The 20,084-nt window shown below is 39.4% G+C and overlaps 2 protein-coding genes across 4 annotated transcripts in view; one reads left to right on the top strand and one right to left on the bottom strand.

Annotated features, from left to right (window-relative positions):
* Positions 1 to 847, bottom strand: part of YTHDC1 (YTH domain containing 1) — a 39,576-nt gene extending 38,729 nt beyond the window's left edge. Inside the window, exon 1 of one of the 3 annotated variants that reach the window (XM_025435544.3) lies at positions 449 to 847. In XM_025435544.3, the coding sequence (XP_025291329.1) occupies positions 449 to 476 (28 nt within the window). In that variant the 5' untranslated portion in view covers positions 477 to 847. The remainder of the gene's footprint in view (positions 1 to 448) is intronic. The other 2 variants (XM_025435552.3, XM_049093016.1) reach the window with 2 other exon arrangements.
* LOC125752372 (uncharacterized) overlaps positions 779 to 20,084 on the top strand; it is a 32,607-nt gene continuing 13,301 nt past the window's right edge. Inside the window, exons 1-2 of the mRNA XM_049093081.1 lie at positions 779 to 937; positions 1,009 to 1,299. Coding sequence (XP_048949038.1) covers positions 779 to 937; positions 1,009 to 1,299 — 450 coding nt within the window. The remainder of the gene's footprint in view (positions 938 to 1,008; positions 1,300 to 20,084) is intronic.

Below are 20,084 nucleotides of genomic sequence, written 5' to 3'. Positions count from 1 at the left end.
TTTGATCGCGCCATTAAGAGCTTTTCGAAATTCTGCCTAAAAGAAAAGAGCCGTTCGGAAAATACGCATTACATCCGCGGCCAGCATCCCACCGGGAAATAAACCTGGGGGCCGGCCGGCCACTCACAACAGGCCCTCTCGGCCGCGCCCAGGGCTGCCAAACGGAAAGCCGAGAGGGGAACGGGATCAAGAACCACCACCCTAGGCGACGGGGAGCGCCAGGTCAGACGGGCACCGAGGACCAAAAGGCGGGCCTGGTCTCTTCCAGGGAGTGCGGGAGTCTCGGAGGGGCAGCGGCGGCCGGGCGCGGGGCAGGCTGAGGCTGAGGCTGAGCCCGAGCCCCACCCCCACCCCCTCCCCCTCCCCCTCCCCCACCCCGCAACGACGCCGCGGCTCCTCCAGCACCCCGGAGCGTCGCCTCCGCCCGGTCACCTTCCTCCGCACTAACCTTTCTCCTCCCGGCTGTCGGCCGCCATTGCTCCCCTCCTGTTTCCGCCGCTGCCGCCGCCGCCGCCGCCGCCGCCGCCGCCGCCTCGATGCGACTCGCGCGGGCGCCGCAGCCGCGGCAGCCGTGGCTCGGGCACGTCCGTCAGTCCGGCCGCTGGGCTGCGCGCTGCTCACTGGGCCTCCACGGCGCTCCCTTCTCACTCACCCTTTTCCTTCCTGCTCCTTCCCTTTCTCCCGTCTCTCCTTCCACCGCAACCCCTGGCGCCCTAGGCCCGGCCCTCTCGTTGGGGTTTGGGGACGGGAGGGGGCGAGGGGGAGGGAAGGGAAACAGATGGCGACGGCGGGCGGCGCTAAAATGGAGCCTGCTTCCTGCGCGAAACAATCCCGCTCCCGAAATGCCCTGCGCTGTTTACGCTTCGTTCCTCGCTGGAAGCGTCACAGTGCGGAGAGGGGCGGGGCGGCGGGGCGGCGGGGCGGCGGGCGGGCAGGGGCGCGTGGTGGCGTCATCACGTCGCTCAGCCTCCCGCAGCCCGGATGTCCGCCGCTGGAGGCTCCGTTTAGGGACTGGGTCGCCGGGGTTGTAGCTTGCCCGGCGGGGGGCCGCGCTGGGTGCGCCCGGGTGGCGCCGCTTCCTCCCCGGAAAGCCGACTGACGGACCTCCCTCGGGCAAAGGTGCTTCCGGCTGTGCCGCGCAGCTCGCGGCCCCGCTCGGAAACCGGAGGCGGGCGCAGTCCGGGCCGGTCCCTTGGCGGCCGCCTCTGCTCCGCTGCCCTAGGCCGAGCCGCGGGCAGCGCGGACGCCGCCGGCTCACCTGGCCCAGAAAAGCCCGCCTCGCTCGCTGTGCTTGAGGAGGTTAGTCCCGCTGTACTCTAGCAGCTGCGTAAGTCACGAAGTCCCAGGTTTGATTTAGACACTAGCGAGGCGCGGGGCGGGGGGGGGCACACGTCGACGTAAACAGACTCTGGAGAAATTGAAACTCCACAAGTGTCCAAAAGTCACCTAACTACACAATACGGTAAAATCTGGAAGGAGGGGGAAAAAATCTGCAAGGAAATCCTCATAAAGTTCATAGTCAAAAAAAATAAAAAAATAAATTAAAAAAATTAAAAAATAAAAATAAATTAAAAATAAAATAAATTAAAAATTAAAAAAATTAAAAATTAAAAAATTAACAATTAAAAATAAAAAATAAAAATAAATAAAATAAAATAAATTTAAAAATAATTAATAAAAATAAAAAAATGTAAAAATAAAAAAATAAAAAATAAAAATAAAAAATACTTAAAAAATAAAAAATAAAAATAAATAAAAAATAAAATAAAAATAAATAATTAAAAATTAAAAATTAAAAAATAAAAATAAATAAAAATAAAATAAATTTACAAATTAATAAAAATATAAAAATAAAAAAATAAAAAATGTAAAAAATAAAATAAAAATAAGTAAAATATAAAAAATATAAAATATTTTAAAAATAAAAATAAATAAAAATAAAAATATGAAATATAAAAATAAAAATATAAAAATAAAAAATAAAGATAAATAAATAAAATAAATAATAAAAAATAAAATAAAAAATATAAAAAATTAAAAATTTAAAAAATTAAAAATAAAAATAAAAAATTTAAAAAAGTAAAAAAATACAAAAATATAAAAAATATCTTAAAATTAAAAATTAAAAAAATAAATAAGAAATAAAAAATATAAAAATAAAAAATATAAAAAATTAAAAATTTTAAAAAATTAAAATTAAAAAATTAAAATTAAGATATTAAAAAATATTAAAATATTAAAAGAAATTAAAAAATAAAAATAAATTTAAAAGTTCATTGTCCAAAAGATTGAAAATGTCCCTTAGTTTCACTGTCCCATAACTGAGTTCACAAGTGAAGGAAATTTTGAAGGGAAGCAAGGGTAACATTGTCACATAAAAACTAACAGCTTGTTCAAAGGAAGACAAGTAGTGTAGAGTGTCTTGGTTTTTTGCTGGCCTTTGTAACAAATTGAGGCCAAGCTCATGTCAGTGGGAGGAGCTCAAAGAGGGCCTGCGGGGCGGGGGGGGGGGGGGGGGGGAGGAAGAAAAAAACAGGTAATGTAAAACCCAGCTGCTTATCAGACGCTTAGGAATGAAGGATAAACAACAGTATTTCTGCCCTTAAGGAATTCTCCAGTAAAATGTATGGAAGAAGCAAGATAACAGAAGATTGGTGTGTAATAGGAATAGCTGAAAATTGTGTGTGCTTACTGTGTGCCCAGGTACTGCTCTAAGTATTTGGCCTGTGCAATCTAATATCATCTTCCAAAAGCCCAATTCGATTATTTCTAGCTCTACGTTACATAAAGGGAAAGTGAGGAAATATGAAATTAAAGTGCTCAGGGTCACCAGGAGTGGTAACAAACATAATTCAAGTCCAGGCAATTTACCTCCGGCCCCCACCCAATTGATAGTAGTGCCTCAAGTAAACGCAGTGTTATGGGGACTCTCAGGGGCGTGTCACTCAGACTGGTGGAGGGTACAGAATAGAGTCCAGGAAAGCTTTCTGGGGAAGGGACAATTAAGCCTACCTGAGAACTGAAACACTATTATTAACCTAGGAAGAAAGGGTAGAGGTGGTGGGTAGAACGATGTTTTTCGGGAAAAAAAGGTCCAAGGTGGCAGAGCTGCCCTGGTTGGATTCAGGTCGATATTCAATGGTTAGGTAAGAAAAGGCTGAATCAAGAAAAGCATTATATCATGTTCTACTCGCTTATTGATTCAGTCAGCGAGTGTTTATTAAATTCCTGTTCCAGTCCCAAATATTGTTACAGACTCTAGGGTTTAAAGATTCATTTATTATATAGAATCTAATTTCTTCAAGGAGTTCAACTTTACATTCTAATTAAGGAGACAAGACATAAGTAAAAAAAAAAATTTAAAAATCATGATGAACTCTATGAAAGACACAAGTAAGAGGCAATTATAGTGAGGCAGGGTTGGGGAGGCGAGCTTTTTATGTGGAAAAACTAGTAAAGGCCTTATTGAGGTGAAGTTGAGACTGATACCTAGTAACAGGTGAAGGAAAGAGTCTTCCAGGAAGAGAACAGCACATACAAAGGTTCTGAGGGAAAAAGAGGCCATGGTATGGTCAAGGATGTAAGAAGAATGCCAATGAAAGGGATCCCAAGGGCCTAATCAGGACCTCGCCTGAAACAAGAGCAGTACAAGATTTGAGGAGACAGAGTTTCAAGGTTGAGCCCACTGGAGGGCAGGAATGGAAAACACCTTGCACCTTCCAAAGATTAATGGCTATAAAATGTAAAACCAGTCATACATAAGTTCAAAGTCATCAGCACTCCTCAGAGGAAAACAATAAAATCTGGAGTCTCCGAAACATATTTTTCACAATACTCAACTTTAAATCAGGCAAGACTAAAGAAAAAAGAATAAATAAATCAGGCAAGACTAGATTACATTACACACCTTGCAAATTGATGCCTGCTGATCTAAGACTTTCTTTGAACCAACACAGTGCTTGTGTGCTTTTGTTGACGTGTAATGCTTTTAATCACTTTTCAATAAGAATCATCCCTCTCAATTGCCTTTACCTGGCCAATATTACTGATTGAAGTGTCTATGTATCAAGTGTGCTTTTGCCCTGGAAAAGGTCTATAGAGTAAGGAAGACTCAATCCCAAGTCTTAAAGAATATCAACATAGGGAAGGCAAATATACAATGTGAATCAAAGACATCTGATCATACTGGAAAACTGATCAGAGAATGCTAGGATCCTGTCAAAATGACTCAGAAGAGCTGCTAACTGAAGTGGCTCCCACTAGCCAAATATGAGACATTTTGTTCCTCTGTAAAGATAAAATTGCATTGGATTATGTTTCAATCGATAAATTCTAAAATAGTTAAAAAGAAACAGGCCCCTCGGTCCTCTTTGGATGATGCTAACTAAGGAATAAGTTATTTTAAAAACTTGTAAACAAAGAGAAATCATCATTAATCTTGTGTTTCCAAGTAGAACTGTATCTTGGGGTTACCAAGCAAATAGTTGATAAAGTTTCTCTATGAACGTATATGAGCTAATACATGGCCGGGGTGAAGCAATGATAAACCTAGGACTGCTATTTTATGGCTATTAATGAAATACAGATCAAGGCAATGATTATTAAAGGTTGCTAATTTATATATCAGAAAGACAATCAGATTTTATGTGCCCCTTGATGGGGGATACATAACATAACATAATACATAACATTATCTATGAAATAATCTTGCCAAAAAACTAAACCAGGGAAAATTCTGTGCCATGGGGATATTTGGCAATTTTTGGAGAAATTTATGGTTGGCCCAACAGAAGAAATGCTAGTAGCTCATAATGGGTAAGAGCCAGGGATGCTGTTAAACACCCTATGATGCACAGAAGTCTAAAGCTATCCACATACACACCCCTACCCACTAACTAAGAACTATCTTACCCAAATGCCAATAGTGCTCATGCTGAAAAATCATGCTCTAGGGAATAGGAAAAGCACAGATGAATAAGTTAAGTAATCCATACAAATACCATTAGCAAAATCCAGACAATAGGAAATTCTACAGGAGTAAGTATTCTATACATTAAACATATGAGAGATGTAAAATCTATAAACCAATTATAGTACATCGATGTTATAGGTTGAATTGTGTCCCCCAAAAGAATATGTTGAAGACCTAAACTGAAGTACCTCAGAATGTAATCTTATGTGGATATAGGGTTTTTTCATATGTAACTCATTAAGGTGAGGTAAGAGTGAAGTAGGGTGTGCCCTTAACTCAGTATGACTGGTATTCTGACAAGAGGAAAAGAGACACAGTGATATACACAAAGAAACACGCACGTGACAACAGAGTTGGGTTGGGTGATAAAGCCAAGGAGCTCCAAGGATAACGTGCTAAAACCAGAAGCTAAGAGAGCCAAAGAAAGAGTCTCCCCTACAGGTTTCAGAAGGAGCATGACCCTGTCTACATTTTGATTTCAGACTTCTAGCCTCCAGAACTGTGAGAATAAATTTCTATTGTTTTAAGTCACCCTGTTTCAGGCATTTTTTTTTTTTTAGCAGCTCTATGAAACTAATACCTTGGACCTTATTTAGACGCTGATTTGAATACATGAGTACACACACAAACACATATTCATACTCACATATACCTATCACAAACTTCAAAAACTGAGTGAATTAATTTTAAAAACTTGTTGTTGATTTTTTTTTAGTTGTAGTAAGTTATGTTTTAAAAAGAATTCTTATAATTTCATGACACCCACTAAAATATTTGCAGATGGTAAGATACAGAATCCAAGATTTGCTTCAAAAGAAGTGATATAAGAACAGAAGTTATAGGGTGGTTAGCTATGAAACAAGCATGCTTATGAGTTGAAAATGGGTGATAGTGCATGCATAGAGACACATACTCTCCTCTCTACTTTCTTAAAAATATATTTGAAGTTTTCTTTAATAATCTTAAAGAACAAGAGAAACAGCCAAAAAAAATTGAGATGATATCAAAATACCATTTGATAATCCATGATTATGTTATCAGAGCTAAGCAGTAACTGAAAATATCTTCTCTCATGCATCCTAAAGATGAGATCTTTTTATAAAATAACACAATGAAGAAGTTAGAGAGGGAATGTCCTGAACCATGGGAGATAGGTTTATAAAGATTTAAAGAGGGACGCCTGAGTGGCTCAGTGGTCGAGGGTCTGCCTTCGGCTCAGGGCGTGATCCTGGGGTCCAGGAATTGGCTCAGGACACAATCGAGGATCAAGGCTCACATCAGGCTCCCTGCGAGGAGCCTGCTTCTCCCTCTGCCTGTGTCTCTGCCTCTCTCTCTGTGTCTCTCATGAATAAATAAATAAATAAATAAATAAATAAATAAATAAATAAATAAAATCTTAAAAAAAAAAAGATTTAAAGATACCTTGATGGGAATCAATAAGCATATTTCAATATGTATTTTGCACCATCTTCTGGAATCAGACTGAATTCAAGTCTGGTTCCTAGTAACACTAGGTCCTTTCTGGTTAACAAATTGCTTGAAACTCTTCCAGAACTGCCAAAGAATGAGGAAGGATCACATTTACCAAACCACAGTAAATATTGCTGAACAATTGAATGTAATGTAGCAGAGTGCTTGGTGTAGCGTGTTCTGGCTTGCACAATTCAGCATAGTATATAGTCTTAAAATAACATTTGACTGGCACGTTTACTTAGAACTTTAACTTTTCTTTCACGTATATTATCTCATTTAAACCGCATGCTCAGCGGATGAAGTTATTTATAACAACAAACTTTTAAGTTGAAAAAGTCAATAAAAATATGAATACTAATTAAATATTACACAGCATTCTTACATTTGAAATTATATTAGTCTTCTGATTTGAAACCAGGTACCTGAACCTTTTCTTCTGCATCTAGATATCAACATCAAGTTTCTTTTAGTGTTCTTTTTGTGTGTGTACCACAGAAGACTGCCTTGCCTCCTTTAACGAAAATTATATTGGTTTAATTCTTGAAATAGGAAACAGATTTTCAAAATATAGTATTAAAAATAACCAGGGTTTTGCACAGCATTTAAAAAATAATTACTCCTAGGGTATTTAAAGATTCTGGGCTTCTAAAATTGTTCTATTTCTCAATAATATCAGTAGCTGGCATTTACTCAGTACTGACTGTGCAACTCAGCTACAAATGCTGGCTATATTCTTCCTCACTTAATCTGGATTCCATAGCACTACACTAGGCTAGAATGAGAAAATTCAGGGTGAAGTTACCAGAATCCAGATAGGATAACTGTATAGTATTGACTGCTAGGAATTGGGGCCATGGATAGAGGGACAGAGCCAACCTCTGGTAAACTTACAGGGAGGGAGTCATGAAAATCAACAGGTAACCCTTACTTTCCTCCTACTTAACCCTGAATATAGGTGTCCTTGCTCCAATGTCATTCTCAGTCTTCTGTTTGTTTGTTGGGGCTGTAATGGGAATCCAGGCTGGCAGAGCTGGAGCGAGTTAGGGAGCAGGATTCAGGGAGCTCTACAAAACCAGTAAACCAGTAGCAAGTGCTGTGAAAGGCACAAGCCAAAAAGTAAAATGGATTTGAGGTACTAAGAGCCTCTCGTGACCTGCTTGGGCTAGCCCAGTGAAGAAGGAAACCGACAAACTCATGTTCCACAGAATTAAATCTGTGAAGCAGAGAAGACCTGAGTTTGAGACCAGCTCAGTCCTCCAGCTCTGGGGTTGTGCAGGTCTGGGAAATCTAAGGAATGTGCCTAATGGTGCTCTACTTCCAGTTCTAAAAAAAGAAAAGAAAGAAGAAAGAAAAGAAAAAAAAGAAAAGAAAAGAAGAAAAGAAAGAAAGAAAAAGAAAAGAAAGAAAAAGAAAGAAGAAAGAAAGAAGAAAAGAAAAGAAAAGAAAAGAAAAGAAAAGAAAAGAAAAGAAAAAAGAAACTCCTTTTGTTCCCTTCTTCCTCTTTGAATGGGTACAAATTTAGTTCTCTTTAGTACTGGAAGACATTCCTCCTACCCTTTCTCCCTCTTGGCCAAAGAAAGCACCCAGACAGACCTGGTCTCCCAGGTATTAGGGACAGTTGGATCACAGCTTGGATTCTGTTTCAAAGTAGGACAGTAAAGGCATTGCATGCATGATTTACCCTCTCCTCCCCCATCCTAGTCCCATGTCAGGCCTCTCTGGTTATTACAGAGTTTCATTGAGCCCAGCTGCAGCTGTCTGGTGATCTGGACATTGTCCTCTGGATAGCCATATGATACATTGGGGGCTGAAGCCTGTTTTTCTACTCTGCTCAACACGATGTCATCATAGGAAACTGGGAAGAGAATGTGGTCTCTCTTGTGTCCCACTCTACCTCTCACTCACTCTTGTATATTCCCCATCTGTGTCTCTTGTTCAAAGGAAAGGAAGAGGCAATAAGGAAGAAGACTTTGTATTACTTATCCATTTCTAAATAAACATTTGTTACTCTTAAAAACAAACAAAAAACAGGGAAAAGATAGCATCTTTAATATATGGTGCTAGATATCTACATGCCAAAGAATGAAACTGGGCATCTATCTTATACCATACACAAAAATCAGCTCAAAATGGAATAAAGACTTGAATATAAGACCCGAACCATAAAACTCCTAAAGGAAAACATAGGGGTAAGTTCCTTGACATTTGTCATGACAATGACTCTTTGGATTTGGCAACAAAAACAAAAACAAGTGGGTCGGCTTGGTGGTTCAATGGTTGAGCCTCTGCCTTTGGCTCGCTCAGGGCATGATCCCAGGATCCGGGAATCGATTCCACCTCTGGCTCCCTGCGAGGAGCCTGCTTCTCTCTCTGCCTATGTCTCTGCCTCTCTTTCTGTATCTCTCATGAATAAATAAATAAAATCTTTAAAAAAAAAAAAGTGAAACTACATCAAACTAAAAAAGCTTCTGTATTGTAAAGGAAACTATCAACAAAATGAAAAAGTAACTTATGGAATGGGAAAATAATATATCTGATCAGGAGTTAACATTCAAAATGTATAAAAAAAAAAAAAAACTCCTACAACGCAAGAGCAGAAAAAAAAAGACCAAAAAAAAAAAAAAACAAAACCCGTCCAATTAAAAATAGGTAGAGGAACTATTTTTTTTTCAAAAGAAGATGCACAAAAGAAGATGCACATAGCCATCAGGTATATGAAAATGTGTGCGACATCACTGATCATCAGAAAAGCAAGTCAAAACCACAATGAGGTATCTCACCTCATACCTTTAGAATGACTATTATCAAAAAAGAAAGAAAGAACAAGTATTCAGTAGATATGGAGAAAAGGGAACCCTTGTGCAATGTTGGTGGGAATGCAAACTGGTACAGCCACCATTGAAAACAGTATGAAGGGGCAGCCTGGGTGGCTCAGCGGTTTAGCGCCACCTGCGGCTCAGGGCGTGATCCTGGAGACCTGGGATCGAGTCCCAAGTCAGGCTCCCTGCATGGAGCCTGCTTCTCTGCTTGTGTCTCTGTCTCTCTGTCTCTGTCTCTGTCTCTCATGAATAAATAAGTAAAATCTTTAGAAAAAAGAAAACAGTATGAAGGTTCCTCAAAAAATTAAGATAATATTACCATATGATCCAGCAAGTCCACTTCTAGTTATTTATCTGAAGAAAATGAAAACATTATCTTGAAAAGATATCTGCACCTCCATGTTCATTGTAGCATTATTTGTAATAGCCAAGATGGAAAAGCAACCAAAGTGCCCATGGATTAATGAATGGATAAAGAAAATATTGGTGTGTGTGTGTGTGTGTGTGTGTGTACAATAGAATATTATTCAGCTATAAAAAAAAGAAGAAGAAGAAGAAAATCCTGCCTTTTACAACATGGTTGGACCTTTGGGACATTATGCTAATTAAAGTAAAATAAGTCAGACAGAGATAGACAAATACTATATGACATCATTTATATGTGGAACCACATTTATATGTGTGAACCACAGGCCCCTAGGTGGCTCAGTCAGTTAAGTGTCTGACTCTTGATCTTAGCTCAGGTCTTGATCTCAGGGTCATGAATTCAAGCCCCACAATGGGTTCCACACTAGAAATGGGACCTACTTAAAAATATAGAAAATAAAATTAAATAAATATAAGTAAAATTTAAAATAAAATAAAATAAAATATTTTAAAGCTGAATTTATAATTATAGTTATATAATATACAGTTTATAATCAACCAGATTGATGGTTGTCAAAAGCAAGGAGTAGGAAGGTAGGCAAAATAAGGATAGGTGGTCAAAAGGTACAAACTTCCAGTTGGAAGATAAAAAAGTCCTGGGAGTGCAATATATATCATGGTGACTATATTTAATAATAGTGTATCGCATTTTTCAAAATTGCTGAGAGAGTAAAGCTTAAAAGTACTCATCACAAGGACAAAATTTGTAACTATGTGTGGTAATGGATTTTAACTAAATGTCCTGTGGTAATTATTTCACGATATATACATATATCAAATCATTATGTTGTACACCTAAAACTAATACAGTATTATATGTCAATTATAGCTCAATTTTTTAAAAAAAGTAAAATCAGCAGAAACAGAAACAGATAAGCCAGAGGCCATGAATAAAAAAAAAAAAAAAATCCACAGGGTCAAGAGCAGAAGACTAAAATGCTGTTTATGGCATAAAGAGCAGCCAAAGTAAAAAAACAATCAACACCAACTCCCCATAATGATGACTTGATTCTGGGAGAAGGAAATAAGAAAGATATTTGCTAGAGATGAGATTAAGTCAGCAAAATCTGTGAAACAATCAGAGCTATTTCTTGTATCTTAAATTATATTCCAGTTGTTTTATGTGGCATTTGCCTAAAAGGCTGTGCATTGGTACCCTCCATGCTCTGTATAAGGAATCAAACATGCTTCCTAACTGTGACATTTTCTTTCCACTTTTCTTTTATTGACCGTAATTTTATTTGCTTACATTTTTAATGATTTTATTTATTTATTCATGAGAGACAGAGAGAGAGAGAGAGAGGCAGAGACACAGGCAGAGGGAGAAGCAGGCTCCATGCAGGGAACCTGACGTGGGACTCGATCCCAGAACTCCAGGACCACGCCCCGAGTGGAAGGCAGGCCCTAAACCATTGAGCCACCCAGACGTCCCTATTGACCTTAATTTTTAATCAATGTTAAGTATGTATACCTTGTATAAAGGAAAACTAGTATTTTGTGTGTGTGTGTGTGTGTGTGTGAGAGAGAGAGAGATATCCCTCAGTTTGCCTCAAGTGACCACAGCATGCTCTGTAGTCCCATTACACTTGCTGTTCTCTTTGTGGCTACTTGTGTACATGACTATCCAAACACATAGTGAGCAGTAATTTATCCTCCTGGTGAGCAGTAATTTATCCTTAAAACCACCATCTTAGTTTTTGAACCAAAATTGGGATATATATACTTGGAGTACCAGAATAGTACAATTCTTTATAAAGTGTTTATGAAAATAAATGGTAAACAATTTTTAAAATTTTTTGAAAATTTGGGATCCCTGGGTGGCGCAGCGGTTTGGCGCCTGCCTTTGGCCCAGGGCGCGATCCTGGAGATCCGGGATCGAATCCCACATCAGGCTCCCGGTGCATGGAGCCTGCTTCTCCCTCTGCCTGTGTCTCTGCCTCTCTCTCTCTCACTGTGTGCCTATCATGAATAAAAATAAAAAAAAAAAATTAAAAAAAAAAGATTTTAAAATTTTTTGAAAATTTTAGAAATGTATGATCCGGGTAGCTCGGGTGGCTTAGCAGTTTAGCGCCGCCTTCGGCCCAGGGCGTGATCCCAGAGACTCAGGATCAAGTCCTATGCTGGGCTCCCTGCATGGAGCCTGCTTCTCCCTCTGCCTGTGTCTCTGCCTCTCTCTCTCTCTCTGTCTCTCATGAATAAATAAATAAAATCTTAAAAAAAAAAAAAAAAAAGAAATGTATGATCCTTGAGGTACTTGGGTGGCTCAGTTAAGTGTCTGCTTGATTCAGGTCATGATCTCAGGGTCCTGGGATAGAGCTCCACATGGGTCTCCCTGCTTAGCAGGGAGTCTGCCTCCCCCTCTCCATCTACCTCTCCCACCACTCATGCTCTCTCTCTCTTTCTCTTTCTCAAATAAGTAGATAAAATATTAAAAAAAAAAAAAGGGGGGGGGACTCCTGGGTGACTCAGCGGTTGAGCATCTGCCTTTGGCTCAGGACGTGATCCTAGGATCCAGAATGGAGTCCCACATCGAGCTCCCTGCATGCAGCCTGCTTCTCCCTCTGCCTCTCTGTGTGTGTGTGTGTGTGTGTGTATCTCATGAATGAATAAATAAATAAATAAATAAATAAATAAATAAATAAATAAATAGATAAAATCTTTTAAAAAAATGTATGATCCTTACCCTATCTGTAGTTTTATCCTCCCGTAGTACTAAACAAGGAGCTGTGCAGCCATTATTTGTTGAATGCAGACATGAAAATGAACTCAAAATGCTTTTTTTTTTCCAGTAAATGTTTGAGATTCTAACTTGGAAATCTAAATTGAGTACAGGCCCATTATACCGAGGCAATGCGTAGTACAAGGGTGAGGGTATTATACATGTGTGTTGGGAGAGTTAGGGAAACTAGAGATGAAGCAACTGATACATGGACAATAATGTCCTAAGATAACAGTTCAAAATTTACTGAGTAATGATTAGCTGCCAAGCACTATAAAAAGTGTTTTATGTGCACTGTCATTTAACCCTTATTTTATAGATTGCTAGATAGAAGTTCATGGCTAGTATATTGCAGAACTAGAGTCTGAACTTGCCTTTTCTGATTCCAAGGTCTGTCTATCCTCTATCCTTTACTGCCACTGGTATTAGAAAAATATAATCCAATCATTTGAAGAATGAATTCTACTATAAAGAGTATATTTGGATGTGGTGCCTTTAAAACATCACAATCAATTAGATTCAAATCATGCTAACCAGGGTACATACTCAGTTTTCTTGTAACTTGGTTAGAATATCAAAAATCAGGAGCACCTGGGTGGCTCAGTTATTTAAACAGCTGCGTTGGCTCAGGTCATAATCTCAGGGTCCTGGAATTGAGCCCAACATGGGGCTCCCTGCTCAGAGGGGAACCTCCTACTCCCTCTCCTCCCCACATGTACTCTCTTTCTCACTATCTCTCTAATAAATGAATAAGATCTTAAAAGCTATATCAAAAATCATAAAAGAAACTACTGTATTAGAATCAATTGTGTTACAGCCAGTTTAAAGGAATTTATCATCTAGTGTAGTAGAAGTAGTAAATAGTAAAGGGTAATTGGACTCCTTTAACTGGTGGTGAGCTGGTAAATATTTAAAAACCAGCTCTCCAGAAAAAAAAAGTCTTCTCTGTAGTGTTTGCCCATTTCTGTGGTATAAATACTCCCACCATGACCTATTTCAAGCTACAAATGTGACATCACATCACTCAATAAAGTTGAGAAGTATGCAGTAGCATACGTATATATTATTTCCACTCTGCAGATGCAATAGATGTAAATATAGATCACCTCAAGAACATAGACAATACTAAAATTTAGTTGAAAAAATTGGGAAGTGATCAGTCTTGAAATTTGTTACTTTTGTTTTAAATATAATGCACTTAACTATCGCTTTATATAAATCTAATTTTTAATAATCCGTGTGTTTAACAACCAGCTTCCAGGGGCGCCTGGGTGGCTCAGTGGTTGGGCGTTTGCCTTCAGCCCAGGGCATGATCCTGGAGTCCTGGGATCGAGTCCCACATTGGGCTCCCTGCATGGAGCCTGCTTCTCCCTGTGCCTGTGTCTCTGCCTCTCTCTCTGTGTCTCTCGTGAGTAAATAAATAAAATCTTAAAAAAAAAAAAAAAAACACACCCAACAACCAGCTTCCAGAATTTCTGAAAATCTAACAATTGACACTTGTAGGGCATTATGACCAGCTCTACAACTGTGCTTAACTGCTCCTCAGATACACAGCTATTGGTAGACACTTTTGTATAATGGCAGAGTTATCTTATGGCCACAGCTTAGGAAGGTGAAGTAGGAATAGGAATAAGTTCCAAGTCACTTCCCCCAGAATTTAGAATTCAGGAATCAGACTGGGAATCATTTTCTCTGTGTGGCTAAAGCTGAAAGTAACACATGAATATTGAAGGCTAATAATTTTTTACCATAATGTGGACTGAACAGCAGATAAGATGAAAACATGATGGTCCAAAACCTTTGGGATGGAACAATGGCAGTCATAAGGGGAAAGTGTATACAGGCCCACCTCAAGAAGCAAGAAAAATTTCAAATATGCAATCTAACTGTGGAGGCCGAGAAAAATTAAGGCCATCCCACCTCAAGTTTAGCATTAGCACAAGTACAGCCATCTTAGGCCTGTGAATAAGAGCTGAACTTTGGGGTGGGGGGGGGGACTACAGAATGTCCTCAATGTACTCGGCAGAGAATCCCATATCAGAAAGACAACAGAGCTCAGAATTGCCCTCGGCAGAGAATCCCAAATCAGAATGACAACAGAGCCCAAGCCCAGGCAGAAAGTCCCATATTAGAATGAGAACAGAGCTCAATGCCCTTAAGCCCCATATCAGAATGTAAACGGAACTTGAGAAATTCCTCCCCCCCCTTCTGAAAAATCCCCTAGACCAGCCTATAAAAAACCCAGCTGTAACCCACTTCGGGGTCCAAGTCCTTGCTCCGCTGTGTCGGTAAACTTGGACCCAAGCTCGAGCTTGCAAATAAACCTTCATTCACTTGCATCGGTGTCAGCTCCTTGGTGGTTTCTCGGATTCTCAATATTGGGCACAACACTAACCTTACACCTAAAGAAGCTAGAAAAAGAACAACAAAAGCCTAAAGCCAGCAGAAGAAGGAAAATAATGAAGATTAGAACACAAATAAATGATATGGAAACAACAATAACAAAAAAGAACAACACAAAAACTATTCATTAGAACAGTAGAGCAGATCAATGAAACCAGGAGCTGGTTCTTCGAAGAAATTAATAAAATCGATAAACCCCTCCTAGACTTATCCAAAAGAAAGGAGAAAGGACCCAAATAAATAAAATCACAATGAAAGAGGAGAGATCATAACCAACATCACAGAAATACAAACAAAGAGAATATTGTGAAAAATTATATGCTAAGAAATTGGGCAATTGGGAAGGAATGGGTAAGTTCCTAAAAACATATAAACTACCAAAACTGAAACAGGAAGAAATAGAAAACTTGAACGGACCAATAACCAGCAAAGAAATTGTATCACAATTAATTGTATACAATTTATGTATAATTTTTAATTGTATCAAAATTAAATATTTCCCAATAAATAAAAGTCCGGGGCCAGATGGCTTCATAGGGGAATTCTACCAAGCATTAAAAAAGAGTCAATTAAGGATCCCTGGGTGGCTGGGGGGTTGAGCGTCTGCCTTCGGCCCAAGGCTTGATCCCGGGATCCTGAGATCCAGTCCCTGGATCAAGTCCCACATCAGGCTCCCTGCATGGAGCCTGCTTCTCCCTCTGCCTGTGTCTCTGCCCTCCTCTCTCTCTCTCTCTCTCATGAATAGATAAATAAAAAAATTTTTTTAAATCACATTGTTGTAAGGATCCTTGAGCTCAGGATGGTCAAGAAAGAACTCTTGAGACATTTTACGTGGCAACTTAATATATTTAAGTAGCACGAGGACCAGACTGATGTGTAGAAAAGGCTGCGCTTTGCCTGTCGGAAGCTGGTGGTTATATACTTAGTGTTCAAGGGGGAGGGCCGGTGCAGGGACTATTAGATCATAAATGTTTGCTTCAAATTTTCTTTCTTTCTTTTTTTAAAGATTTTATTTATTCATTCATGAGAAACACAGAGAGGAGAGAGAGGCAGAGACCCAGGCAGAGGAGAAGCAGGCTCCATGCAGGGAGCCCAACCTGGGATTCTATCCTGAGTCTCTAGTAACAGGCCCTGGACTGAAGGCGGTGCTAAACCGCTGAGCCACCCAGGCTGCCCTGCTTCAAATTTCTACTTGTAAAATTACTTTTGCAAGAGTTTTCTGCAAGAAATTCAGCTGGGTATTAACTATCAGTAAGATGTACTGTCATGAGACCCTTTAAGAATGTAGCAGCCAGCACGTATTTGATCCTTATCGGAATTATGCAGGCTCTGAGTCAGCTTTCTGGGCTAAAGGTGAACATTTTTTTTTTCTTTTTGCTTCTATTGCTCACAACATTGTCAAAATTAAGATTTAATGATATACGACTACATTTCTAATTTCTTTTACTGGCTCAATTTACTTCCCACTGATTTATAACTTATCGATCATTACTTATGCCAAAAACTATCTTCTTAAAGGGCCTCTATGTCTTTAAGAACAAGCATTCAAATTCACGGAATAAGTTCGAGTTCAACCTGGTTGTAAGAAAAATTACATACGATTTTTTAACTCTTAAGAACTAAAAAGACTTCCCGTCTGCTGTTAACCTTAAAATGCTGTTCTACCCAGTTTCCCTCAAAAGCGTTTTTTAGGAGTAATGCAGTTAATCATCTAGCCTGTCCTTCAATATTCAAACAAATTTGGCTCAAATTCACATAAATGGCATAAATCCTGCATATCTCCTGCTTCCAATTGTTCAGCTAATTCTTGGGAAGAGATGGAAGGTTGGAGGATGGCTTCCATTTGGTGTTTTTTTTCCTTCTGAACAGTTAATCTACTGGTCTTCCGCTTGTTGTCCCCATTCTTTATAAGAGGGTAAGGGAATAGGACAGAAATGTTTTTCCCTCTCAAATAAATTACATTATCCCTACCTGTATCAAATTAATCAACCAATGAGGCCATTGGATTGAGGTGGCTCTAAACATCCTGCTGACCCAGGTAAGCAAACCAAACCCTAAGCTTGTAAATGCCTCAATGTTACTACATCAAAAGGTAAAGACAAACAACAGCTAACTAGGCTTTAAGCTATAGCCAATCACTAATTTCCTTACTGTGATGAGCACTGGGGATTACGTACAACTGATGAGATATTGAAAAGTACATGTGGAACTAATGATCTACTATATGTTGACTAATTGAATTAAAGTGAAAAAATAATCTCCTTACCTTACTTCAGCTTTTTCTTTATAAAAGTCTCTTTGCAGCTCTTGTGGGTGGAACACCCTAACTATTTCTGGTTTGGCACCACCCAATTTGAATTGATTTTTGCTCAGCTAAACTCAAAATTTTTAATATGCCTCAATTTATCTTTTTAACAGCACATAGGAGAAGCACAGTCCATTTTAGTTTTAAATACATTTTCTTTTTTAAAAATATTTTATGTATTTGAGAGAAAGAGAGCAGGAAAGGGACTAGGAGGGGGAGGGATGATGAGGGAGGAGGGGAAGAGGGACAAGCAGACTCCCTGCTGACTGGGGAGCCAGACCTCCGCTGGATCCCAGGACCCTGAGATCATGACCTGAGCCAACATCAGACATTAACCAACTGAGCCACCCAGGTGTCCCAAGTTTTAAATATGTTTTCTACCTCCATTCTATAAGATGACACAGTCATCATATTTTTATTTGAAAAACTTATAAACCTGAGACCACACCAATATGATCTGTATATGTTTATAGACACTTTTAGAATAAAGACTATGCAATGCAGATAAAAGGTAGTCAGTCATTCAGAGGAAGGACTACAAGACAGTTCTTTTTTATTTTTTATTTTTTTTTAAGATTTTATATATTTGTTTATGAGAGACACAGAGAGATAGGCAGAGACATCGGCAGGAGGGAGAAGCAGGCTCCCTGTGGGGAGTCCCATGCAGGACTTGATCCCTGGGATCATGACCTGAGTCAAAGGCAGAGGCTCAACCGCTGAGCCACCCAGGCATCCCACAATGTGATTTTTAAATTGATGTGTCATATTCCATCATACAAGATGAGTTATTGGACATGGTGTTCACTTGCAGACTGTCATACCTAATTTAAGCAAAATTTTAATATTGGGTGTTAGATGGCTTAAACTCTTTGGAATGGCAGGAACTAAGTGAACTTGTGATTACTTCCACTTGCCTGCTAATTCCCTGTTCTGGAGGCAGCACTGCCTCTGGGAAGTCATCAAATCACAAAGCGGTGACCAGCAGAACCATGCGAGCTCCCATGGGTTTGCAGCACCATAAATAGCCACTGCCATGAGTCCTGCCTCCATGGACCTGGTGTCCAAACCTACCCAGGACCCTAACAGTGAAGCCATGTGGGAAATGCAGTTTTTGCCTTCCAACCTCAAAGGCACAGGACTATCAGAGGTATTAGAAGTAGACTAATATGGAAAGTGGAGCATTGAATCATAATTTATTTAACCATTCTTTGAATTTTGACTTTAGATTGATACATATTTTCCCTCTGATAAATAATTAAATTCCTATAAGTGAAATCTCTGAGCCAAACAATATGAATTCTGTTCAAGTTTTTTATAATTGTTGCAAAATTGCCCTGTTGGAAACTTATACCAGTTTATACTCTTTATATCTGTCTTTGTTCCATATTGTCAATCATGATAAATGCATTTGTACTTTTCTTTCTTCTTCTTTTTTTTTTTTTTTTTTAAAGATTTACTTATTTATTTGAGAGAGAGAGAGAGAGAGAGCCTTAAGGATAGGGTCAGGGGGAGGGGCAAAGGGTAAGGGAGATACTCTCAAGCTGACTCCCTGCTAAGCTTGGAGCCTGGGGGCTTAGCTGATTTAGCCATCCAGGTGCCCTGCATTTGTACTTTAAAAAAGGAAAATGACACAGGACACCTGGGTGGTTCAGTTGGTTCAGCATCTGACACTTGATTTTTGGTCAGCTCATGATCTCAGGGTCAGGAGATTGAGCCCCTCTAAGGCTCTGCACTGAATATGGAGCCTGCTTGACATTCTCTCTCTCCCTTGCTCTGCCCCCATCCCCTACCCTCGCATTCTCTCTCTCTCTCTCAAAAAAAAAAAAAAAAAATTGTTTAAAAACTAAGAATTTCAGGGGCATCTGGCTGGCTCAGTACATGGAGCATGTGACTCTTGATCTTGAGGTCATGAGTTGGAGCCCCACATTTAGGGTAGAGTTTACTTAAAAAACACACGCACACACACAAAATAACAACAAAAAAACCTTAAGAATTTCTTTTGCTAGTGAGTTTGAACATTTTAATTCTTACATAGGTGAATTACAGTCAAGTCTTCACCCATTACCCCAATATTTCTCAACAATGCCTTTATTCATTATCTCAAATGATAAGAAATGTAACGTTTGTTTTGTTCATCCATGCACACGTATCGCTAGTTAAATAAGTGACTTAAAATCTAGTGGCCTCTTACTATAGCTTGTACTGATAGACAGACAATCCTTTGTATGTCTTTCAAATAAATATTTAAGGAAAAGTTCTTCTTCTACTGTCCTAAAATTAAACTTAGGTAAGCCTGTAGGCTTTAACTTAAAATAAGGTTATATAACTTGATTATGATTCAGCCACTTCAATTTTGGTGCAAATGCTAGACTTGAATTGTATTGGAATATCTATCAGTATAGTTTTATGAGGTCTGTGGGTTACTTGTGAATGGGTCCAGCCTCTGAATGTCTTGCCACTCGCAGTAAGAGCTCTGGAGGGAAAGAAGCTCTATAAGAAAGAGTTCTTTGATTCAGGGGGGTCTGAAAGGCCCAAACAGACAGCTGTCATTCCATCTGCTGGAATCTGCTAAGGGAATCACTATCCTTTCCTGATTAATGTGGCTGGATGAATTCTGGGGAACCCTTAGATTTTCAGGACAACAGTTGATACATCTTTTTCTTCTACCAGGTGGCAAGTTCAGCATCTAGACTGAAATGTTAAGAGAGATTGATGGATAGATGGACCGACTGATTGATTACTTGCTATTACTGGAGGCAACAATTCTTCCTTTTCTTCCCAAACAAATATAGAGAGACTTAGAGGAGGAATTAAAAAGAAGCCTTGTTTTATTCATACTTAATGAGTTAGAGGGGAAAGAACTCTTCTAATTTTACCTTTGAAACCAGAATATTAACCTTTTGCTAGATTAAGGCAAGGCTTCAAACATATGCAGCACCCTAAAAAGCTATCTTTAAAGGCTGACTG

This window comes from Canis lupus, chromosome 13 (assembly GCF_003254725.2).
Source record: "Canis lupus dingo isolate Sandy chromosome 13, ASM325472v2, whole genome shotgun sequence".
Taxonomy (NCBI): Eukaryota; Metazoa; Chordata; class Mammalia; order Carnivora; family Canidae; genus Canis; species Canis lupus.
Note: the sequence above shows the minus strand (reverse complement) of the source record. Positions and strands in the feature narration are given on the sequence as shown.